This window comes from Phyllostomus discolor, chromosome 8 (assembly GCF_004126475.2).
Source record: "Phyllostomus discolor isolate MPI-MPIP mPhyDis1 chromosome 8, mPhyDis1.pri.v3, whole genome shotgun sequence".
NCBI lineage: Eukaryota > Metazoa > Chordata > Mammalia > Chiroptera > Phyllostomidae > Phyllostomus > Phyllostomus discolor.
In genome coordinates, this window is record NC_040910.2 from 37,305,265 (window position 1) to 37,330,806 (window position 25,542).

A 25,542-nucleotide genomic window follows, 5' to 3' on the forward strand; every position below is an offset into this window, starting at 1 on the left:
GACTTGGAGCCTGAGCGGCTCCGTGCCAACCAGGGTCGGAAGGAGAGGAGGCTCTTCCTTGCGGAGGTGAGTGATACAAGGGCCAAGTCAGGGAAGGAACAGCCTGAGTCTGGGCCAGCCCGAGTGGCTGCAAGGGAGGAAGTGTTCCACTAGGGACACACACAAACACAGGAAATCCCAAGCAGATAATCCTGATGTTGGCTGATCGTAGCCCATATTGATATAAATGAATGACTGAATAGCTAAAGGGAGGGGACAGCTGTCCCTACAGAATGCCAGCTGGTCCTTGGACCAGCGAGGAAAACACTCTCTGCCAGATGGATGCCTCAGTCACAAGTGCTGTAGCTGACACCCACTGACAAATGATAAGGCCATCCCTGCCCCCACCACAAGGGGCCAGCACACCTGCACGACCTCACGTGTCTGTCCAAGGATGAGCCGGAGAAGTAGCAGCTTGAGAGCGGGCAGTGGAGGGATCTGTGGGAGCTGCCCCAAAAGGGGTCAAGGTCAATCCTGTTGGCAATGAGGCATATCAATAGCAAGGCCTCAGAAGACAGTGTCCTAAGGCAGACTAAGGTGTCCTAAGGTCTGTGGGGCTCGTGCCATAAGCACAAAGCCCTAGCCTCAGCCAGAGGCTCCCAGGCAAACCCACGACCGACCAATGCTCTTCAGAGACCTCAGTGTTCACCTGGCACTCGTGTCTGTCACAAGCGCTGAGTCAGGCTCATTTCTGCCCTGTAAGACACAGGTCACGGTTATGCAAGATGGTGATGTGCATGGGAGCCGGGTGAAGGAGGGCAGCTGGGAATTCTCAATACTGTTTTTGCCACTTTTCTGAACATCTAAAATATCTTTTAAATATATATTTATTTTTTAGAGAGTAAGGGAGGGAGAGAAGGAGTGAAACTTCAATGTGAGAGAGAAACATCAGTCAGTTGCCTCTCATACAAGTCCCTGACCACACAGGTTCCAGACCGGGAACCAAACCTGCAACCCAGGCATGTGCCCTGACCGGGAATCAAACTGGCGACCTTTTGCTTTGCAGATGATGTCCAACCAACTGAGCCACACTAGCCAGGGCTCTAAAATATTTTAAAATTTGTTTTGTTGTGAAAACATTCAAACATATAATAAAAAGCATCAGAGCTCAACTTTCCAGACAGCCTAGGTGTCTGGAAAGTTGAAGGCAGCCCTTGGCACATTGGAACCTAGTCTCAGGCCCAGGGGAGGACAGGGTGGTGGGGGGGATACACCCAGCACAGCTGCCTTCAGAGGCATCTGGACTGCAAGATCCTCGAGGCTGGGACCTGTGAAGCATGGGGGCCCTTGGAGGCAGAGCCAACCTGTCCCCAATGATCCTGGGCCTGGGTAGGCTCATGTGTGGAATCAAGGGAGAAACCTAATACACCTGGGGTTCCATGATTCATCCCAGGAGACAGGAGAGGAGCAAAGACCTCACACACAGCAAAGCCAGGGCTGAGGCCAACCACAGGCCAGGGAACCACAGGTCTGGATGCATTCCCTGTGGAGGTGGGGACAAGATGCTGACCCTGGGGGAATTGCTCTGTGCCCCAAAGGGAAATTAGGAGAAGCTTTTTCCTTGCATGTAACAGGAGTCACATAGCTTATCTCCTTGTTCTTTTTGTTTTGGCCGCCAAGAGGAAACTTGGCAGCTTGGGAATCGAGTTTAGTTACCAGGAGGTATATTAGGGACTACGGGTTTATACTTACCCCTTGCCCCCAGCCCAGCTCTAGATTTTTCACTCCAATTCCTCCTGATTTACACAACAGTGGGGAACACTTCTAGAGTGTGCTGTGGGCCACACAAAGGATTTGCATGGTGTATCGTTTTCCTTTCACTGCTGTAATAAATTACTGCAAACTTCCTGGCTTAAACACACATTTATTACCTTATGCTTCTGGAGGTGAAGAGTTCAACATGGGTCTCACGGGGCTAAACCCACGTGTAGGCAGGGCCGGTCCTTCCGGAGGCTCCAGGGGAGAATCGTTTCTGGCCTTTTCCAGCTTCTAGAGGTGCCACATCCCTGGCTCGTGGCCCCTTCCTCTGTCTTCACAGCCATCAGTGCAGCCTCTTCCATCTCTGACTCTGACCCTCCTGCCTCCCTCTTGTGAGGGTGCCGTGATGATACTGGGCCCCTCGAGGAAACGAGGGTTGTCTCCACCTGAGGGTCCTTGACTTAATCCCACCTGTAAAGTCCCTTTACCATGTGAAGTGATATCCACAGATCCCAGGACCAGGATGGGGACATCTTTGCGGTTGTGTTCTGACACATCCACTCAGTGAAATGCATTTTTTCTTTCTTTTGGGCTCCTCCAGCTCCCATGTCCAGGGCTCTAAAGCAACCTGTATAAACAGGTTTTTTAGAGCTGGGTGTCAGAAGGGTCTGGGGAGCACTTGGCTTGGCCAGGGGACACACAAAGAGAAGCCTTCCAGCCCTAAGCCTCCTCCACGGACCCAAACAGAGGCTTGGGTGCCTCAGAGGGGAGAGTCCTGGGCCCCCTGAGTAATCCAGGCTCAATGCCATCTCAGGATCCTTGACTTAATCTCATCTGCAAAGTCTCTGTGCCACATGAGGTGACGTGTCCACAGGTCCCAGGACCAGGACCATCTTTGGAGCTGTCCCTGAGCCAGCCACCATGGTGATGTCACTTAATCTGAATCAGGAGAAGAGGGTGCCTGTGGTGGGCCTGGTGGGCCAGGCTTGGCTATAAAGGGTCTCAAATACTCAGCTCGGTCTGGACCCCCTGTCTTGGCCCACAGGCTTAGGGGTCATGAATGAATTGCAGGATGCTGACCTACAGGGCCTTGGGACCCCTCAGCGAACTCTGGTTTCATGTCTGTCTGATCCCATGCTCAGAACCAGGGTGAGATTTTGCTGGAAGATGGTTCTGCTGCTTTAAAAGGGAGATCTGGGTCCAAGGTGCCCTAGCAAGGCAGCTGGAAGGGGTGATGGGCCGTTATACGTTCAGCAGGCGCTCAATAAACATCTGTGGGATGTATTCATGAACTCCGAGTGCTAGGAAAGGCAGTGTGGCGCCCCAAGGGGTTCTCGGCTGAGAAACTGCGTCGATTCTTGGCAGAGCAAGGGAGGTGGTGGGAGCCAAATGCATTAGAGAGAGAGATGGGGGAGTAAGGCCGGGTGGGTGGCCGCAGAGGTCGGGAGGCTTCCAAGGGCCCTGGGCTCCGCATACCCCATGCCTTAGTTTGCTCATTTGCACATTAGGTGACGCCCCAGCTGGGGAAAGTGTCAAGAGGTATAACAACTCTGGATATGGAGTGGTGTCTGAGACGGGTGGAGAGGAACTTAACCGGAGCTCTGAGAAGTCACCAGCACTGCAGGATAAGCCAACATCCAGAGATGCAGCAGATAGGGGGGGTCTCGAGCCAACAGCCAGGGCACCCTGAGAGGCTGACCACTGCTGGACACTGGCACCTCCCGAGGCCTGACAATGGCACCTGCCAAGCCACAAAGGCCAGGGCTTCCTCGTGTGCTAGAGCTGAAGGAAGGAACTGTGAATGTACCTGGAAAGGCTGGAGGGACATGTCCACAAGGCCTCTCATCTCTAACATTGCAGCCCTTATCCTGGGAGACTTGGGGCCCCAACTTTTTCCTGCATGGCCCCTGAGGGGCAGGTGAGCCCTCTGTTCCCATCTCCATGAGGCCCAGCCTCATCTTTTCCTGCATGGTCACAAGGATCACTGAAGAGCAGCTTAAACAACGGACACGTGCTCCCACAGCCCCAGGGAGCGAATGTCCCAGGAGGGTCCTCTCCTAGCTCCCAGTATCCTTGGCTATAGCTCCATGGCCCAGTCTCTCCCTCCATGGTCACTTGCTTTGTCCCCTGTGTCGGTGTCTCCTCTTCTGTCTCTCTAAGGACTCACTGAGTTTAGGACAGGTCGAGATAACCAGCGTCCTCTCACCTCCAGGTTTAGATGATCACTCCTGCAAAGACCCTCATGCCAAAGAAGGACCCGTTGGAAGGACCCAGGTGGATGTGAATTTGGCGGGCATACAGGTCACCACAGTACACACCCCTCGGTCCAGCTCTCTGCCCAGTCCTGCTGAAGTGCTAAGTGTGGAGAACAGCGGGCTACAGTGGGTACGAGACAGTTGAACGGCCTGCCTGGATCCAAGTGTGTCTAGTGGGTTTGAACCGGCTGGTTTGTGCTGCATCCCTCCACAGCCCGTCCCCTCGTGGGCCACACGTGCTCCCACTTCACAGGGGGGAGACTGAGGCCAGGAGCTGAGTACCTACTGCCTCCTCACTCCCTGATTGGCTTTGGCACTGTCATATGTGGGCAGTTCCCAAACTGTATGCCAAGCCGAACCTCCCCGCTCCAGGTCACAGAGAAGAGGCTTAGGCCAAGTATTTGAAGTTTCTGAGGGAAACGCAGTGCTGAGGTTCTATCGGCCCCGGGTGATCACATTAGAACAGAGGCACCAGCATTAGACTGAGGGTGGGTTTTTTCCCACAAATCATCTCCACAGAGCTTGGTTTTTCAGAGCTGCCACGAGGAGAAAGGGGCACTGCTTAAGAACCCTGCGGGTGAGGCTTTAAGGGCAGGGTCCACCTGATTCCTGCAGGGATGAGCTGTCCCATGTCCCCCAAGAGACTAAGTCAAACATTATCTTCCTTTGACTGGTGTGGGCCACGTTTTCAAATGGCCACAGGGTTTGGGGACAAAGACACTCACTGTGGTGTTTGCACCTGACGGGCACCACTCTGGCTGGGGCACAGGGACCACAGACCCTCCCTTAGACACTACAGTGAGCACAGAGCCTCTGCTGGGAGAGGGAGGAAGGCACCGAGGTTTGGGGAAAGAGATTCAGGCACTCTGAGAGGCTGTCCCACCATCCATACACAGGACATGAGCAAAGGGGTGACGGGGGCAGTCCCCTCTTTCTTTACATGACCTCCGACCCAGATCTCCACTGTGGTGAAATAGTCTCTAACAGATCTGAACGTCGGGGCCACACAGTTCGGGCTGACGGGGCAGAGGGACACTGCTATTTCCCAGAATGACCCACATTTCCACAGGGCACCTAGCTCAACAGAAGTTGTTGGTGCCAACCTGAGTTGCAGCAGGGAACTTGTGGGCAGGCGCTAGGGGCTTGAGAGGCTGCTCAGACTTGAGTCTCCTACCTGAGGAAAGTCGCTCTTTGGCAGGAAGCTGGGGGTGGTGGCTGAGGGGCTGTAGCTGGTGTCTGCACAGGATTGGCCCACAAGGAAGGAGGCAGAATTCACAAATGGGCTGGAGAGAGACAGGGAACAATATGAGCTATCGGGTGTGGTGGGGGCACTGTCCTCCTCACCATGATGGCAGACAGGAGTGGGGCCACCTGCTAAAAGGAAAAACTTTAGCCTCTCAGAAACTCAGGGGAGGGGCGCATACACCCACATCCCTGGATATGCACCCCAGAAAAAGAGGGTCAAGCTAAACATGCTTCCAGGCCCTGGGCACAGGCCATTCCTTGGCCTGGTTCCAGGCATGCTCCCCTGAAAACTCTTATTTACTCTTCAAAACCCAGGTCCTGTAGCCTTCTGTAGGAAGATGCCCTCCTGGTCCCTTTCCCCCCCAAAGCTTCTCACCCCTCCACACCTATTGCCACGCCCCACAGTGGAGCCTTCCCTGGTTCCTGTACCCACTACTTTGCCCTTTTCCCTCATAGGTTCTAAGATCATAGCTAGCTGATCTCAACGGCCTCTGAGCAGCCAAGGCCAGGCCCATGGTCCACTCACTGTGGAGGTCGAAGCCCTCTAGCTGCTAGTTTTAGTTTTGTTTAATTTGTGACTGCAGAACAGGAAGGCAGAATAAAACCCCTGAGGGTGTGGTATGGCTGAACCAGCGCTACGGTACTTACTGGCTTTCACTGGAGAAGGCTGGGTATGGCGCAGGCGGGAAGGTGTTCCACCACGGGTAGTGCAGCACAGCGCTCTGCAACAGAGCGAGCATGTCAGGAGACCAGAGGGGATGGGAGAAGAGAGATCCTCCCCCACTCACTGGGTAGGGTTCCAGTGGTCCAGGGCTAGGAGCTCTGAGGTAGGATACGAGCCCCACCCCTGGATCCTAGCTGGGTCATCTGCGAATCATTTAACCTCTATGTGCTTCAGTTTCCCTCATGCATGGGCAAAGCTACTGAGAAGGTTGCAGTGAAAATGAAGGTATTGATCAATACATGTGCAGGACCAGGTGGAGGTGTGTGGGTGTGATACCAGAATCTCGGAGGCCTGGGTAGCCAGACTGAGAGGCACCCTTATGAAACTGCATTTCATAAGGACCCATGTGCTGGTGGCTCAGGACTCTGCTTGGAGTCTCCCCACCCCCATTCTACATGGCAAAGGATAAGACCAGATGCAAAGCAAGATGGTGCAAGTCCCTGCAGAGCCAGGCCCTATGGAGATGTGTGGCCTGCCCAGGGAAAGGGGACTTCTCAGAGGGATGAGGGCCAAGGCCAGGGCAAGGGGCTCCCACCACCATGAACTGGCCCCTTCCCTAGCAAGGCCCTCATGGCCCAACCCTTCCTAGGTAAGTTGGGAGGTCACCCCTCCCAGAGCTCCCATGGACCAAGGGGGCTACCAGTATCAGCCAACTCTGCCTGGCCCAAGAGTGCCTGGGGATTGCAAGGAACCTGCTTTGGGAAACACCAGTGGGTGGCTGGAAGAGTGAGCAAGGTCAGTGGGAGCAGAAGGGGCCTTATACTGGGATTTGACAGGATCAACCTGGAGGTGTGGGACCGTGAATACTCCAGCCCCTCTGTACAATTGGAGTGGCATGTCCTACCTTGACACAAAGGTCAATTCAGCAGAGGTCCCCCCCCAAAAAACAAGCCACAGACCCATCAGCAATGAAGCCTGCATAGGACCCCTTCGAGAGGCTGTTCCCTGGGGAGAGGCCTACTGGCTGCCATCACAGTCCCCACTTCTCCAAGCTGGCCCAGCTGGATGACGAGTATAAGGCTAGAGCCCAGCAGCCAGTGGCTTCCCACCCCCAGCCCATGAAGGTCTTGGTCCTTGGTTAAGGCAGCTGGATGCAACTCCCCAGGCTACTGTGTACTCCCTCTCTGAGACCCTAGCCTAGAACTGGCCCAGAAGCAGCCCTGATGGCCAAAACTAGCATGGGTCCTTTTCCTGTGCCTCCTCCATGCCAAGGGGAGGAACCAGCCATGAATTCCCAACACTGTGCCCCATCCCTGACGGGGCCTGCCAGTGCCCAGATGTCCAGTCCCAGAGAATCAGTGCAAGGAAGAAGAGGAGAGAGACATGTCGAGACATTATTGACTGGCAGAGGCCCCAGGGGGGCTGCTTGTTCTCAGTTTTTTGCACAGGCTGCAAACTTTTTAAAAATGAAAAAAAAAAAAAAAAAAAAAGAATTTTGGGGAAAAGAAGCAAAGGGCCTCTTCCCAGCATGAAGGCCAGTGGTGCAAAACTTCTTACAAGGAATCTGCTGTGGAACTCTCTGGAAGGAAGTCATGCCATGGCCTAGGGAACAGAACGGGATCCCCCAGGAATCCCACTTCTCCCCATTGCCCTGGTTCAAGGTCACTTCCCCCTGTGGCCCCATTTGAGAAGAGAAATCCAACTCCAGAGGGACATGAACTTCCCAAGGTCAAAGGCACTTCTAGAACATTCTACTCCAGACCATGTTGAGTTTCCTTAGATGAACTAACTGGTTTTGGGGCGTACAAAGCACCTGGACCAGGCCAGTCCGGAGAGTGGGTGCCTATACTGGGGACCCACAAGCGGAACAGCTGCCGGCCTGGACTCTGTGGTATCTGGGGTGGGGAGGACTGAGGGGGCTGTCCACTTGCCCGACCTTTTTTGCCTATACCTAAATCAAACCTGGAGATCCCTAGGTCCTGAAGGACCTCAAGGCCTCAGCTGGAGAGGCAGGGTGGTAGGGGTCACTCCTGGCTTTGTCTACCCAGCGACTTCAACCTCCTCCCCAAGCACTCCACTCTAATAAGGCTGCCTATTGAGAATACCCCAGTCCTGCCCCACAGAGGTGGCACCATAAAGTTAGCCAGTCAGAGCCTTCCTTGGGATTTTCCAGTGCAGCCAGAAGTGGTGGCTCAACCTTCAGAGGGCAGGCCCCTGGGATGTGATTGGTCCAGAGACAGGAAACTGACTGCAGCCTGCCTGGGGATTCTCTGCCTGGAGACAGAGGCTAGCTCTCTCCTGGGGAGTAGCAGGCCCTGGGATATTAGCCCTAGCTGCCTAGGCCACCTGTAAGCTGATGAGGAAGATGACGCTCCTGCTAGGGAAGCAGATAAAACACAGGACATCTAGTGAAACTGGAATTTCTGTTGGGCAACAAGTAATTTTTAGTGTAAGTATTACATGAAACACACATGGTAAAAAAGAAAAAAATATGTGAAACTTAAGTTTCAGGGGACAACTGTGTTTTTATTTGCTAAATCTAGCCACTTTAGTGACACTGAAAATCCTGGGGTCAGCTCCACCTCCCGCCTGGTCCACTCTGGTTCCCCTTCCTGAGCTTTGGTTCTGCCCAGCTGGAAGGCAGAGGGAGCATGTTGCCCACATCGACCCACACAGACTCAACCTTTGCGGACTGCAGGGGTTGCCCACAGCCCCCAGCCAGATTAGGTGCGACCTAAGGGGTGACCCCTACAATCTGTGGTCCTAGAGGAATAGGCTGAGTGCAAGCCTGGCCAGGGGCAGTTCAGCCTTGGTCAGCTGGGCTCCGACTGCCCATAGGGGAGCCTGATCCAAAGCCAGGGCTTGACTGGCACCTTCCTTGCACCAGGGTCCCCTGTTGCTGCCCAGTGTCCCAGTTTCTGAGCCCCTCAGGTCTTCATAAGCTGTTCAGGTGGAGCTCACATCCTGGCCCTCCACTGGCTTCCTGGGTCACCATAAGGGGGAAGTGGCAGGAACACATATTTCTCTCCTCGGCTACTTGCTCGGCACATGTTCTGACCCAGGAATTTTATTCCAGAAACAGCTGGGGGACAAATCCATGAGAGGGAGGAAAACACAGAGCCTTATTTATAGCAGCAGAAAATTGGAACCACCCCAAAGGCCCAACATTACGGAAATAATTAGGGAAATTATAGGATGCTAAAAAGGAAGAATCCTGTGTGTTATAAGAACAGCAAGTTCATGCTCTGAGCCTGTGAAACAGGAGCACCGGAACCACAGGAACAATCACGCTGCCACTTGTGGGACAGCACACAGGGAGATGAAGGGGACCAGAGGGGGAATGGGAAGGTATCAGCTGTGACAACATGAGCTGAGGCTTGGGTAGGTCAGGGGATGTGTGGACATAGCTTCAATAGGAAGGAGAGAGGAGGCTGGACCAGTTCATGGTGGTGCCTGGACCCTGCTAGGGGCCCTGTTGGACCTCAGCTGGACCTTAGTCAGGCTTTGAGCTGCAGTGATCTCAACTCAGTGCTGACTCTCTGCCTACCCAGTGCTCGAGGCCAACTCTGAGTAACTTCAGATCCCGTGCCCTGTCATGTTAGGACACCACGTAGGCCCAGCTGGGTATAGAGGGAATTCAGGGTCCGAATCCTCCTAGCCCTTTTGATGCTCTGGTTACAGGCTGGTGCCTCTTGGTGGCTCCCAGCACTGGAAGCTGAGCTCCACCTGACCTGGGGCCCATTTTGCGGCTCCTCTTAACCCTGATCTTGATTCTCCTTCCCTCTGCCCGCCTGGCCTTCCACCCACCCGTGCTGCTCTCCAAGCTGTTCTCTGGCACCCAACACCCCACCTACTCTCCCCAGGCCCCCAAAAGCTCCAGTCTGCCCACTGAAAAATGCAGTTTTTCTCTCTACAGTGGAAGAGGAGCCCTGCTTCTACCCAGGACAGGAGGTGCCAGGCTGACTCACTGGAGAATTCTGGACACTTCTCTTGGGGCCACTTGTGCCTCTGTTACATGGGGGCCTGGCTGGTGCCTATGGTGGTTTTGTTATTTATGATACTCATTACACTCATCAAAACCTGGGAGCAACCATTCACCCTTCAGGAGGTGATGAATAAACTGTGGTCCATCCAGACTACGGGATGTTACTCAGCGCTAAAAAGGATGAACTATCCAGTCCTGGCTGGGATAGCCCAGTGGACTGAGCGCCGGCCTGCAAACTGAAAAGTCCCTGGTTTGATTCCAGGTTGGGGCACCTGCCTGGGTTGTGGGCCAGTCCCCAGTTGTGGGTATGTAAGAGACAATCAAATGATATATCTCTTGCATATTGCTGTTTCTCTCTTTCTCTCTCTCCTTCCTTTCCCTTCTCTCTAAAAGTAAATTTAAAATCTTAAAAAAAAAAACCTTAAAAAGTAAAAAAGAATGAGCTATCCTGCCACAAGTCATGGAGGAACTTTAAATGCATGTTACTGAGTGAAGGAAGCCAATCTGAAACACTGCACACTTTATGAGCCCAACTCTAGGACATTTTGAAAAAGCAAAACTGTGGAGACAGGAAAAGGATCTATGGGTCCCAGGCTGGGGGAGGGGTACACAGGCAGAGAGAGCACAGAAGGTGTCAGGACAGTGACACTACTTTGTACGATGCTGTGGTGCTGCAGTGCTGTAGTGGTGGGTACCTGTCATGGTGCATCTGTACGAACCCACAGTGTCCCCCACAAACCCACAGTGTCCGGCTCGGAGGGAGAGAAGAGAACCCTGATGTCCACTGAACTTCAGTGAATAACAACATATAGATATTGGCTCCCCTGTTGTAACAATGTAGCTCACTCATTAACCAAGACATTGACAACACAAGGATGTGGGGGAGGGATATATGGGAACTTTCTATGCAATTTTCCTATAAATCTTTAAGAAATAATGTCTGTCGGCCCTAGCCGGGTAGCTCGGTTGGTTAGAACATTGTCCCAACACACCAAGGGTGTGGATTCGATCCCAGGTCAGGGCACATACAAGAAGCAAACAATGAATGCATAAACAATGAGAACAAGGAACAGGTGTTTTACTTTCTCTCTCTCTCTCTCTAAAAATCAATCAATAAAAAAAAGTTTGGTGTATTTTCATTAAAAAAAAAAACAAAGAAGTATATTAAATGACAAAGGAAATAATACTGAAGAAAAATAAATAACCATGACCCATTACAGAGGTCCCAGCCCCCAGGTGAAGGCAGCAGCCAGGCCCAGGTGGCTCCCTGAGGGCCAGTCATGGCCTTTGCAAAAAAAACCTAGTGGGTCATAGCTGAGGACCTTGGTGGCAGGTAAGATTCCCCCATGAGGGCACCATCCCACCCCAAGGCCGACTCTGAGGGCTGGGCTCACCTGGACACTGGACCCGCACAGCGGGCTCTGCAGCGGTGGGGTGCTGTACAGGACACTGCCAGCTGGTGGGGCCTCATGTTGTGGGAACTCCCCGTCCATGGCGGGCCCCACTGCCAGCATCAGGCAGCTCCTCGACCCGGGCCACGGGGGTGTCTATCTGGGCTTCTTGCTACGAGGTGGAGGCATCATGACCTGGGGAGAGACAAGGCATGTTCTACAGTCACCCTCTGACCCCAGTGGGCAAAGACCTTCTCCTTGGGGGCCAGGGATGGTGGGTGAGGGAAAGCTAGGCTGCGCTTACACAGAGGGAATAGGGTCAGGGCACCCCCAATAGGCTCTGCCTCAACTGCAGGACTCCATGGACCATGCATCACATGCCCCCCCCCCACCCTGACTGCACCACCTCAATGTGAGGGATGTGAGCTGAGGCTCCCCAAACTCTACAGTGCTGCCAGGGGCCCCTCTCAGTTCCCAGCCTCTCCTCAGCAGTTGTTTTCGGGGGGGGGGGCGGGCTTCAGACACCAGGGTAGAACTCCTACTTGGCTTCCATGCTCCAAGGAGGTTCCACCCACTGCCTGGGCCCCTCCTGTGAACGGGCCCCTCCTATGAACTATGGGCCTGGACCTCTGGGATGAGGGCAGTGTTTCAACACGGCTCGCTGACCCCACCTCCCTGAGGGTCACAGCAGTGTCTTAGGCTACCTGGCTCACCAAATAACAAATATGTGGGTCTTACTTGATTATAGCCAAAAGGCTGAGAAGTGGTAAATATGTGGATCTCAAAGGGTGCTCCTGACACCCACAAAGAGAGCCATGAGCTCTAGGACCCCTGGTGTGAGGGGTGACCCGTGGGCACCTGGCTCTGTGACCAGTGCATCTGGCTGAAAGGCAGAGTCCAATTGGCTGGCCCCTCTGAGTTGGAGGTACTCACCCAGGAGAGGCTTACCAGAGAGTATCTGGGGGAGTCACGGCCTAGCAGAGCCAGGAAAAGTTCCCAGACCTGGCTTGGAACAAGGATACACAGCATTCCCACTGAGAATGTCCTTGTTTTCCAGGGCAGGAACACCCAGCCAGGAAAAGCCACCAGGGTAACTCCAGCCCCCCACGACTTCCATCTGCTCTGTAGCCTGTGACTGAGCGCCCCCACCCTGGGCCCCACCCCCCACTATCAGCAGGGACCCCAAGCAGACTAGAGTGCTCCCCAGGAAGGGGACCACCCAAGGACGTTAATCACCCAGGGAGGCAGGAAGGGGAGGCAGCTGCCACTCCCAGCCAAGCCCTGAGTGAAGAAATCCTCAGGACTTCCAGTAATCACAGTCGCAAGAGCCGCTTGTGCAATCCTGGGGGGGGGGGGGGCGCCCGGGGGCAGCTTCACTCTGCGCCCTACTGGCCATGCACCCCTCATTCTATGACCTGCTCCAGCCTCCACCCATCTGCTTATCAGGCTCGTGCCTGCTGGTAGGACAACCCTTCCCACACCCCCCAGAGGCCTGGATCCTTGGAGGTGCTGGTCACTTCCTGAATGCACCCTCCAAGCTCCCACAAGCCAGACCTAGTGGAACACAGGCTTATACACTGCAAATGGGAGGCCCTGGGGTCACCCATGATGAACACATATCTACTCTGTGAATGTGGTCTTGTTCAGTCCTTATAAAAATTTTGGGGTTAGGCAGACAGGTCAAAAATTTAAATGGCTAGATAATCATTCAGCTCAGGGTACCTTAGCCCCTGGAGCCTTTGCTTGCTTATCTGGAGAATGAGTTGGTTAGGGCTTTGTAGACAAGGCTTGTAAGGCCTTGGCAGGGCCAGGGGCCTCTGCAACCCAGTAGCCACTTAAGTGACTGCTGCCTTTACCAAGGCCCCAGGAAATACCACGAATTGGGGGGATACCCTTCAAGGCAGGTCTACTCCCAGCACCTGGGACAGCAAGCAAGTAGAAACCACCTCTACTCAACGGAGGAGGCTCACAGAGCTGACTGCAAGCACTGGTCTGCTCACTCTTGTCCCTTCTCTGCAGTAAACACTCAGAACGGGACATGACCCCTGCCCAAGCCCCTCCCCCACCGGCTCCCCTTCTCGGCAGTCATATTCCCAAACAAAGCAAACCCCATCCAACACAGGGTACTTCTGGGCTCTGCAGCCACAGGGCCTGGCTGCTCCCTTGGAAAGCATTGTCCAGGCTTGTGGGTGACTCCCAAAGATCCCTGTGGTCCCTGTCCCAAAAACCAAGGTTGACTGTGTCCACAAATACCCCACAGAACCAGTCTGAGTGGCAACCCCAGAAGGTTTAGACACTGTGTCCTCACCCAAAGTCCAGCCATCACATTCCTTCAGAGTAAGAGGTTTGTCACCTACGGGGAGGGCTCCAGACCCTTCTGGGAGCCAAGGCCCAGAGGGCTGAGACCCAGGGGGCTGACACTCTGGAGAGCATGTGCACCTTCTCCTTTCATAGACATGGAGTGGTGATGCGAGAGGAGGCTGTGCCTTGGAAGCCAGGGTTAGGACCCATGGAGCATGAGGCAGGTGGGGGCGTAAAGTGGTGTGGCCACAAATCCAGCAATTTTGCTCCTAAGTGTCAACCCAAAAGAAAGGAAGACACATGTTCCCACAAAACTTGTACATAGATGTCCACAGCAGCACAATTCACAACAGCCAAAACCGAAGCATCCATTGGCTAATGAATGAACAAATACAACATGACCCATTCACACACTAGAACAGTAATTTTCAATTAATGTGCCACAAGAACTTTTACTTTTTTCTACTCACCCAAGGATATAAAGAAACATCAATAGGTTATTTCTCATATGCGCCCTGACAGAGGATTGAACCCACAAACTTCTGGTGTATAGGACAATGCTCCAAGCAACTGAGCCACCTGACCAGGGTGCCATAAGAATTTTTAAAACATGCAATACCTGACTATGTAGTCAGGGGCACCAACCTCTTTTCCCTTAGGTTGTCAAATAAAAAATGACAACAGCCAATACAACAATAGCTGCCCAGTGGGAGTCACAGTTATACCTACTTTTTGTCAGATCAACAAAAAGTATATTTTGGTGTGCTGCAGAATTTTAGTAATTACTTTATGTGTGCTATGAGAGGAAAAGGTTGAAAATCGCTGCACTGGAATATCACTCAGTCATCAAAAGGAGTGAAGGACCGACACTCGCTACTACGTGGATGGACTTTGAACACATGATGTTCAGGGAGAGAAGCCAGACACAGAAGGCCACAGAGTGTGTGATTCCATTTATGTGACATGTCCAGAACAGGGAAACCCACAGAAACAGGAAGTGGGTTAGTGGGTGCCAGGCTGTAGGAGAGGCTAAGAAAAAGGGAGGGACACTATGCCACTATCATTAAAGCCCCCAGAGGCCACTCCTATGGTGCCCCTTCCTCCAACACCCAGGTCCAACATCACCTCTCACTGCCTCAGCGCCTCTGCAGCCTCAGGCTTCGTGCTCTTGCATCCCCTGATACACAATGTATATCATCCCCTCACTTTCTGGCCTCTGCTGACCGCTCTTCCCAATCCAGAGCTCTGGACCCTGCTGCCAGCCCCGAGCTCCAGCGTGTGAATGCATCACGGCCCAGAAGGGGTTCACCTCAGAGGGGCACAGTACAGAGCCTTGGGGCGCAGGGGTCAGAGCTGGGTGTGCACTAGGCCCTGCTGAGTATTTTTAGATGTGAGTCTCATGACTGAAGGGTGGGTGCTCTCGACAGGTAGGGCCTGAAGTCACCATCGTGGTTCATTTTCACATGATTTCCTTTTGAGATCAAGTTTTTTCAAATGAGTCATCACAAAAGACAAAGATCAAGGAATCAGCGGCCCAGACGGGACCATTGGGATTGCAAGGTTTGGGAGAGCCTGACCCTAGGACAAGCCACGGGTCTCACCCCACACTGGGCTCTGTCGGCTCAGCCCCCAAACACACTGAGTTGGCTGACCAGCCACATGTAGGGAGCCCCCTCCTCACCTTACAGGTCAGAACCAGTCTGGGTAAGTCCCCAGTGAGGGACCCAGGAAGGGAAAGGAGTAGGGGCATCCTGGAGAGGCTGCTCTACTCCTAGATGAAGGTGCTGGGCCAAGACAGGGCACGCTGGAGTTCAGGGCAGAGATGGGAAGCTGTGGGCGAGGGGCCAAGCTAACAGAGCTCAGCATGAGGTGAGACCCAGCAGCCTATCTTGGGGGCACCAGCTCTGCACTAAGGTCCTTCCTGGCTTATGAGCACAGCTCAGCTCTTCTGGGACCCCCAAGGGGTTACTTGCCCCTAGATAGCCACCTCCCTGGGTAAGCTAAAACCAAGGGCCAAAGGAAGCTGTGGGGGTTCCTGAGGGACATGACAGCTCTGGCTCCTTCCTTCCCAAAAGCATCAGGAGTCCATTCCTCACTACTGACCACTGAGGCTGGGGGTACCTGGGTGGGATACAAAGGGGACAGGCAGCAAAGAGGGGAGGACCACAGGGCCAGGGGCCAACAGGAGGATGGACGGCAGCTGGGAGCAATGGGGGATGGAGGATTTGGTAGAAGGCCCATGGTTCAGGGGAAAATGGGGGATAGAGGGGGCATATTGTGGCAACCAGTGTTCCCCAAACTCACATCCACTGGGAACTTGTTAATGAGTCCTCATTTGGAAATCAGGTCTTTGTAGATGAAATTAGTCAAGATGGGGTCATGTTGGATAAGAGTGGGCCTAATACAAACTGGTATCTTACCCTCTCCCCAGATTTGGACACAGACTTGTGGGAGAAAAGCCATGTGAAGATGGAGGCAGAGACTGGGGTGATGTGGCCATAAGCAAGGGACCCCTGGAGCACCCAGAAGCTGGGAGAGGCCAGAGAGACCCTCTCCTGTGGCTTTCAGCATGAGCACAGCCCTGCAGCACTTTGATCTCGAACTTCTGGTCTCCGGAACAGGGATCTCTGTGCTTTCCGCTTCCCAGTGTGTGGTCAATATAGTTGTCTCAGGACACTTGGACAGCAGCAGGAGGCAAAACCCAGCTGGGGTCACCCTGACCCTTGGCCTGAATCCCTGTGATGTCTGGTGAACAGGAACTCCACTGATGGGTCAGGCTAGCACCAAGTGTATGACCTCGAATTTCTATAAAGTCCCCAAGAGGCATCTGGAACTCAGCAGCTCTGGAATGCCAAAGATGGCAGGGGCCCCATGCACACACTGGGCGGGGTAGGAGTGGGGACAAGGATGACGAGATGGGCCACTTGGAAGCCTCATCTGAGAGTGTAGGTGGCCAGCAGCTGAACTTCCAGTTCTGTACCCAATGAGGTAAAAGGTGGGCTACAGTACCCCAGGGTCCCCCACCTGGACCAAGCTCATACTTGTCATCCACAGAGGGTGTGTGAACTCATGCAGCCATCTTTTGCAAAACCTCCCAACCTGCTGAACACAAAGTCCCTGCTCCCGTGCTCCAGGATGAGGCACCAGGTGGCCAGCTGGTTGTACAGGGACCCCACAGCTCCTCTGCAGAGCCAAGCAGGAGGTGTTGTTCAACTGATACCCTGGCCCTGGCACTTGTCAACACTTGGCCAAACAGGGGGACCAGTAAGCAGACAGTGAATGGAAGAGGCCCTGGCCGACAGTGACCGCCCAGCTAACCACCCCAGCCTTACCCCCTAGAGTGAAAGCAGCAGAGCTGGACCACTTGGGGCCAGCAAGGGGGAGCACACATGGTGACCCCACATGCCACCTGAGGGATGATGCTTTTGGTGTAGGAGCCTGGCGCAGGAGGGAGGTACATGCCTGAGGACAGCCCCCACAGGTACAATGTGCAGCAAGTGTTGGTGCTCCCCTTCTGCAAACACACCTCTGACAACTGCCAGGAGGGAAAGGAGGTTAGGAGAAACCACACCTGGGGAAGCAGAACTGAGCCCACATTCAGGGAGTGATATTTGGAGAAACAAACACAGAAAGGGAGGCCCTCGAGATAGGTTCCAGGTGCACCAATTAGGGGTCACCTTGGCTGTCTCTGGCCAAAGCATCTGCCAACTGCAAGCTCACAGACCAGTCTAGTTGCCCAGGGCAGACCAGGGGGCCACTCTGATGCCTCCAAGCAGGGCATAGCAGGATGATGATGCTCTGACAGCTGTTCGGTGAGGGTGAGGTGGGTGCTTTATAAAACAACTTAGACCCCAGGGCAGCCTCTGGGTTTATAAGGACACAGCAGAGTTGTGCAGCCTTCAGGGGGTCAAGCATCTTCTGTGCAGGCATCCTCTTCTGGGAAGTGCCGGCTCAGTTCTTGTGTTTACTTGTGGTCTTTAAAAAGTGTTAGACACACTGAGCTTGTGGTCTCCTCTGACCCTCAGATCCCCTTCCTCCAAGTGAATGTGAAGCCAAATCCCCCTGGCCCTGACTTCCTGGCCCTTTGACACCAACTTTCACAGTCTGTCTGGGGTTCATGTGGAGGGTAGACTATCTCTCCTGGCACAGCATGCCAGGTCTGTCTACCCAACCCCTCAGAGAACCGCAAGCAGGATAGTGGCTGGTGCTGCCCACAGCCAGGCCATGCTAGTCCTAGTTGGGTGGCGTGAGCAGTCAGCACCCTCCTTGGGCTCCTGTCCAGCCTGGTGCCAAGAACATCGTAAGGGGCCTTTGCCCCATCCTGAAGGGGAAAGGAAGGGGAGGCCCATCCTGGCTTCAGAAAAAGGAAGAGGCCTCCAAATTACAGTAGCAGGGACCCCAAGATCTACCAACAGAACGTGGAGCCATTTCTCCTACCGTAACAAGTGACCACAAACTTGGAAGCTTGAAATGGCATAGTGGGCCCTCCCATAGTCTTGTGGGCTGAAAGTCCAGGCCAGCCTGCCACCTCGGCCCTGGGGCTCCCAAGCCAGGCTCTGTGCTGCATCCTCTGGGGAGAAGCTGTTTCCAAGTTCACACAGACAGCAGGGCTGGGCCTTGGCTTCTAGAGGTTGCCTTCCCGTGTCCCCATCAAGTTCTGCTCCCCATCTTCACAGCCAGCAGAAGCACATGTGCCTCTTCAAACTTCAAGTCTCTCACTTCCCTTCAGCATCCAGTGAAGAAAGTTCTCTGCCTATGAGGACCCTGTGATGACACCAGGCCTCCTAGGAATCCAGGATCACCCCCATGTCCGACTCCTCAACTTAACCCTGTCTGCCAAATCCCTCTGTCTGCAAAACCCCTCTGCCATGTGAGGTGATATGTCCACAGGTCACAGGACTAGGACGGGGATCACTCTGGGCTGTTACTGAGATAGGACACAGCTTGCAAGTGGACCACCAGGCAGCGAGCCCCCCCCCCCAGCTTCACTCAGTGACAGGCTCTGGGGACGCAGGTCCCGCTCCCCATAGGTACCTGGACCAGCAAAGCCCACACGGCTTCCTCTCCCAGAAACCTCCTCAGGGTCCTTGGAGGGGCTGGGCAATGGGGGGCTGGCAGGCGCAGGAATGTGGTCCAGGCTTCCAGAAGGGCTGGTTTTTCAAGAGAAGCGGCAGGTCTGGATTTGGAGGTGGCAGTCCCTGATTTCTCAAAGCTGGCAGTCCAGCCGTCATGGCCAACCCTCCCTGTGGGGCACCTTCATCCAGGGCTGGGGACAGAGCTGCTTAGCCCCTCTGTCCAGCATCCCCCAGGGCTGGATATTACCATTCAGCATCCCCCAGGGCTGTCCCTGACAGCCCTCCACATCCACCTGAGATCTCATTCACCCCGAGTCCCCCCAAAAACAGTGGGGACAGCCCTGGGGGTTGCTGGGCAGGCCAGACCAGCTCATTTATTCACTGGTGACACTAGGAGAGGCTCTCACACTGTTTGTCACCAGTGCCAAGGTCAGACCCACCCTGGATTGGGTGGGGGTGGGAAGTGGCCCTACACCCCCATTTCACAGCCTACAGGACAGAATGATACCTCCAAACTGCCAAGACCATCCTGGACTCTGGAGCAGCCCTGCTGAGCTCTGGCCATAGAGACCTGGCCACTGGAAGACCCAAGGGCATGAGGCAGCATGAGTGTGACTTCCCCACCCAACACTCGTGTTGTCCCAGTTCCTGGGGGTGAGCCTTTCTTCAGTCTACCTCATGTGTGGAAGGAGATGCCTTCTCACCGTGGCCAGACTCAGAGGGCTGCAGGCTGAGAGGAAAAGCACACGCCCAGCACTTATGGGGCCAACTCTGCATGTGAGTTAGAGCCATAAAAGTTTACTGCCCAGCTCTGACCGGTGTGGCTCAGTTGGTTGGGCGTTGTTCCACAAAGTGAAAGGGCACTGGTTCAATTCCTGGTCAGGGCACATGCCTGAGTGGTGGGTTCCATCCCAGTTGGGATATGTGTGAGAGGTAACTGACTGATGTTTCTCTCTCACATCCATGTTTCTCTCCCTCTCTTACTCCCTCCCTCCCCCCTTCTCTAAAAATAAATAAATAAAAAATTTAAAAGACAAGTTTACCGCCTGCTGGGACCCCAACCAGACACCCCCTCCTTCCTGCCTTCCCAGCATCCTGTGTCATCGGTCTTTCACCCTTGGGGTGGACTCCCAGGAAATGGGCGACAGCCTTCTGGGTGTGGAGACACTGCTTGTAAGACCTTGGAGCAAAAGGATCGAGGGCTCTTTCAGTTTCACTTGTGATTTATCCTCTAAGGGGATGGGCGCCAGGCTGACAGGAACCTGGGGGCCTGTTCTGCATGCTGACTGGGAAGAGGGCAGCATGGCTGGAGGTCAGCGCCCGAGCATGTTTTGGGAGTAGAAAGAACCCTGTGCCTAGCTACAGCAAGCCTGCCGAGGTTCCTCACTGCAGGTGACAGGCTCAGAGGAGGCATCAGGAACATCAGAAACCGTGAGCAGGCCTTTCCTTAATAGCCTCATTGGCCTCCCTGGGCTGTGTCCCTGTCACCAACATTGTGGACACTCTTTCTGCCCTGTGGGTAGCACAGGGGGAGAGAACCCCCACCCCACAGCTGACCCAGGAAGAGTTAAATGTAAATGGGTGAACTGGGGGAGGGACACTCTGCATCACTCTCTGGGGTCACTCTCCTCCCTGCTGTCACCTTGCCTCACTAAGTCCCAGCCAATCAGGGGAACCTGCAGGAGGCCCAGGGAAGTGCCAGGGCCCAGAGCACCACCTCCCACTGAGTTGACTTCAGGGAGGAGCTGTTCTCTGGGCCTCCCACCCCCAGGCCCTACCCACTCACACCCACCCAAGGTGTCTCTGCACCAGGAGTCCAGATCTCCCAGGACCACCTCTTAAAGGATGCACTGGTTTGGGGCAGAGTAGGGGCTTAGTGAGGGGCATCTGGGAAGCCTTGTTCACCTTCCATAAAACAGAAGATGGCACTTCCTCTGTCTCCCCCATGGGGCCAGGGAAAGACATCTGACAAACCACTCAGCGCCTGCATGTGAGCTGGCAGCAGGGAGCCACACTCAACCCACCCCAGGCCACAGCATGTGGGCAATGGAGGGGCAAGGATAGGTCCTGCTTTCTTTCTTTTCCCTTTTTCACACTTTGTTTTATGAAGATAAAGTTCACATGCCACACACATTACAGTGCAAACTTCAGGAGTTTCTAGTGCATTCACAGGGTTGTGCAACTAGCATCATGATCTATTTCCAGAACATTCCATCACCCCCAAAAGAAGCCTGAACCCATCCACAGTTGCCCCCATCCCCTTCCCAGTCCCTGACAACTATGAACCCCCTTTCTATCTGTGGATTTGCCTGTTCTGGACATTTCACATCAATGAGATCACCTACTGTGTGGCCTTTTGTGTAGGGTTTCTCACTGAGCACCATTTTGAAGATTCATCCACATTTCAGAACATAAACAACAGGTCTTATCTCTGCCACCCCAGGGGTCCCGGCAGGCCCAGGGCAGCCAGTGATGAAGACCCAGCATTAGAAACCACAGTGCAGGCTCTCACCTGAGTCACCCGCCTGCCGGCAGGGCACCCAAACCTCCCAGTGAGAGAAGCAGATCTCAGAGCAGTTGTCACAATCAGCAGGACGATAAAGGAAGTTTGCTTTCCGTCTCAGTCCCACTCTGGTCACTCATATAGGACAGACCTGCCAATGGCAGGAGGAGGGAGAGGGTAATTCCAAAGGACAGGGACTGGGGGTTCCACTCAGGAGAGAGACCTATGCTTGCCAGGTGCCCCAGAGACACCAGGACTTGAGGCCGCGCCTGGGCGTGGGCAGAACGGAAAGAAGGGACAGAGCAGTAACCAGGACAGGCCTGGACCAGGTCTGGGTGACCACACTCTCTGGCAGCCTGCCACGCCCAGCCTCCCTGAAGGCTGACCACAAAGCCCTGTGCCCGGGAAAAAGTGGCCGGAGATGCCCCAAGCCTGTCCACAATGAACTGCACATGCGTAACGGGTGCACACATGTGTGTGGGTGCACTCATACATGACACACACCATTACATTCTCAAATGTACACATGCAACCCCCCACAAATACATGCATGTTCATATACACAGGGGCCCACTCAGATATATACACATTCAACAGACATAGACACAAACGTGCATGCACTCATGAGCACAAAACACTTGCACATGCTCATACATGACACACACATATACATGTTGCACGCATCTACACACAAAACCTGCACTCCCACACTCATGTATACACAGACACACATGCAGACCCTAGGACTGTGTTGGTACCATGGGAAGCTGCCTCCCCACTCAGCCATGTCGGCTTCGGGTGGTGTTTACGCTCTGATGTTACATTACCCCCCATGCTGGCAGTAAAGGCTTCATCAGAGAGAGGCCATCCTGGGGGGAGGTGGCCTCTGGGGACTGGACACAGTTGCCTCTTTATTCCAACTAAGCTTGCTCACGTGGCCAGAGCCCTGTGCTGGGTCAGCGTTTCCAGACAGCCCAGCTGGAGGGGCATTTAAGACTTTGCTAGAACTGAACTGGGCCTGTCCATGTTGGTCACACTCTGGTAGAGAACAGGGGTGTGGGAGTGGGGGTCTGGCTGCAGTTCCCCCCAGGGGAAGGCAGTGACTGATCCAAGGTCACAAAGTTGGCTGCCCACCTGCCCACCTGTGGCCTGTCTAGCCAGCCCCAACTTCAAAATCAACTGCCTCCCCTGGAAACCCTCTTCTGGTCCTAGGGATCCCCCACCCCTCTGCCAGAGCGCAGGCATCTCCCCCCAGCACACACACACACACACACACCCTTCCAGGTGGGTCCTGGCTCCAAGCAGGTGTGGGCAAACATCTACTCAGACACTCAAGAGTTAAAAGTGCCCTCATACCTTCCAAAACCCCAAAGTGCCTTCCCCTGGGTCACAACACAGGCTTGTCCCTTGGGACAGTGTCTAGCACTCACAGGGCTCCTCAGGGTCTGCCAGGAACCTACATGTGTTTCCCTCACCATGGGGGCCCTCCCCTCCACAGCCTGTTCTGTCTTCCCTAGCCCACCCATCCAGTGGCCCAGATTACACAGTGTTCTCCATGAGGACTCAAGGGAGGTGGCACAACAGAGACAATGGTGCCCAAGCAGACATCTCTGAGCAGTCATCACCCTCCTCTGGGGCCTCTCCTGGGAAAATCCAGGGCACACGGAAGAAAGGACACAGATGGGCTAGCCAGTGGGGCCCCAGGTTTCAGCTTCAAAGAAAGGGCCATTCCTTTGCTCACAGGGTCCACAAGAACATGTGCCACCCAGCAGCCGGGCACCCAGAGCCCAGGCAGGGAAAAGCCACTGCCGGGTCGGGTTTGGCCCTGGACTACCTAGCTTGGAGGAAGGGCCAGCCTCACATCTACTGACTGAGGCCAGCCTCTGACCGTCTCTGGGGCTTCAGTGCCTGTGACAGGTAGCCATTCTCCCCTCCAGGGTCTGCAGCCTCTTCGGCCACAGCCCCATTTCCTTGGACCTTTCCAACTCCTACCAGGCAGACCCAACCATGCCCTGCAGCAGGCAGGCAGGTTCCCAGCCAAACTCAGTCTGATACCATTCCCTTGTCACACCCTGAAACCTCACCCCCCCCTCAAACTGCCAGGAAGCTTCATCACAGCTGACTTCCAACAAGGCATTCTCCTATACTCAATGCAAACACATGGCCCTAAACCTGGCCCAGGGGGGAAGTGGACAGGCAGGAAGGACATAGGGCAGGTGGGTCCAAGGCACATTCAGGGAAGCAGAAGCCAGGGTTGCCCCAGACACACCTTTTACTCAATTCTTTTTCCCTTTCTAGAATCTTAATGTTAATGCTATGCATTAATATTAATGTTATTAATGTTAATAATGACACTCTACCACCTCCCTGGCTCCCGCCTGGCTGTCCACACCCAGTCCCTCCAGGGCCCACCAGTCTCCTGCTATGGGGTTCTGGGGTGCTAGAAAGAAGCTCTGGTGGGCAGGACCGGCCTGGCAGCCTTGCCTTCCCCATCCACCCACACAGGCTGCTTCCCCGCCCACTTCTGGGGTGGGGGCCATCTCTGCACCCCCCCCCCCCATCCCACCTCCAGCCTGAATTGGCTGCCAGGTTTCATTGCCAACTCTGGGTGGCATTCCCACCCCAACATGCTCTGCCAGGTCAGCTGACACCAGCGAGGCCCCATCCCAAAGCCAAGGGTGTCTGCCCTTCTTGAAGCGCTGGGAACAGGAGCCGGGAAGGAGGGGTCCTGGCGGAGAGACACTAAGGAGAAAAGTGAAGGAAACCCTAAGAAGACTGGGTTCAAGAGTCACCAAGATGAGAGAAATCAGGAGCCCCAAAAAGGGAGGGGCTGGAATCACAGAAGTTGAGGATCACTAGGTTGAGGGGAGGGATGGAGAAATCGCGGAGGAGCTGTTAGGAAGTGTGGGGGGTCACAAGATTCTGGGGTGTCACTGAGAAGAGCGGAGTCAAGGGTCACCAAAAAAGTAAAGTTCTCCGGATCAGCAAAAAGCGCGGGATATGGGGTCATCAAGAAGGGAGGGATCAGTGAACCACCGATAAGCTGGGTGAGGGCTCGCCGCTCAGGCGCGTCGGACAGGGGTCATAGCGCAGCCCAGGGTCGGGGGTCGCCGGGAAGGGCGGGGACAAGCCGCCGCGCTCCCCCCGCCCGCGGCGCCGGAATCCCGGAAACCCCGGCCCAGGGTGCCTGGGCCCACGTGGGCCGGGGAAAGAGGTTCCGGCCGGGCGGTGGCAGCGAAGTCGGGGCGGGGGTCGGGCTGGACGCGCCTCACCTCGTACCCGGTCCGGCCGCCTCCGTTTCTCTGAGCTTCTCTTCATGCGCGCTACTTCCGGGTTTCGGGCGACATCTTGGGAACGCTCGCACTTCCGGTCATGCCGCGAGGCGGGGCCTCGGGTGGGCGGGGCGTGGGCGTGGTACCGATTTAGGCTCGGGAGCCGCAGAGGGGCCGGAGTCCACGGGCTTCGGATTTAAATTCCGACCCTACCACCTACTGTGGAGACCCTGGCACGTGGCTTACCCTTGCTTACCTCAGTTTCCTCCTCTGCAACATGGCTATAGAACCAACCACTTCGACCTCCAGGCCTTTGCACGGGCTGTGCCTTTTCCTAGTGTACCCTTGACCATAAACCACTATAGGGTTCTTGTGAAACCGGATCTTGCCTCTAAAGCCCCCTCCTCAGAGAGACTTTCTTGCAACGATCTGAAATGGTCTTTAACCACCCACTCAGTCAGGCTTCCTCCCTTCCTTGCTTCTCCACCAATAGTAACTGGCTCATTAATCTGTATCCTAGACGAATTGGGGTTCTAGGACCATGGGCCCCCCAACATGAAGCCTGGCACATGGTGGGGGGCCTGGTAAGTACCAGGGGCCCCCAGGAGAGAGAGCAGTATATCCTGTTCTGCAGGGTGCAGGGCCACAGGGATCTGCGTGGATTCCTGCTGGCTTCCTCCCCACTGCGCTTCCAGGAGCATGATGCTGACTGGATTTGCAACGCTTGCCAGGAAGAGGGCGGGGCCAGACCCTGGCACAGAAAGCAGTGTTCCTGCGACTTCAGCCCACTGGACCCACCACGGGGTGGGTTGGCCGGTTCGGGGACAGATCCAGTGTGGGAGGCACAACTCCCTCCCCAGCCTGGTTATCGACAATGAAGGCGCTGCCACCCATTCCAACCCCTGAAAATTACAGGTCATCTCCCCACATGCTTATGTATTCATTCGGTGAACTTTTATGGATGCCACTCTGTTCCTGGCCTTGAAGTGAGCGAAGCTGGGGCCCCAGAGAGAACTCAGTTCTCAGCCCTGCCCTCAGGAAGCCCCCAGGCTAGGGTAGACAAAACAGGACCACACTCTCATCTGCAAGATCATGCCTGAGTCCCAGGGAGGAG

General features: G+C 54.7%; 1 protein-coding gene across 5 annotated transcripts in view; it reads right to left on the bottom strand.

Annotated features, from left to right (window-relative positions):
- The window catches only part of SBNO2 (strawberry notch homolog 2), a 48,737-nt gene extending 24,153 nt beyond the window's left edge, over positions 1–24,584 (bottom strand). For 3 of the 5 annotated variants that reach the window (XM_036032108.1, XM_036032107.1, XM_036032104.1), the window contains exons 1-4: positions 24,429–24,584; positions 11,281–11,472; positions 5,886–5,959; positions 5,167–5,275 (exon numbers count right to left, since the gene is read on the bottom strand). In XM_036032108.1, coding sequence (XP_035888001.1) covers positions 5,167–5,275; positions 5,886–5,959; positions 11,281–11,400 — 303 coding nt within the window. In that variant the 5' untranslated portion in view covers positions 11,401–11,472; positions 24,429–24,584. Of the gene's footprint in view, positions 1–5,166; positions 5,276–5,885; positions 5,960–11,280; positions 11,473–24,423 lie in introns of all 5 variants that reach the window. The other 2 variants (XM_036032105.1, XM_036032106.1) reach the window with 2 other exon arrangements.
- Between the last annotated feature and the right edge of the window lie 958 nt (positions 24,585–25,542).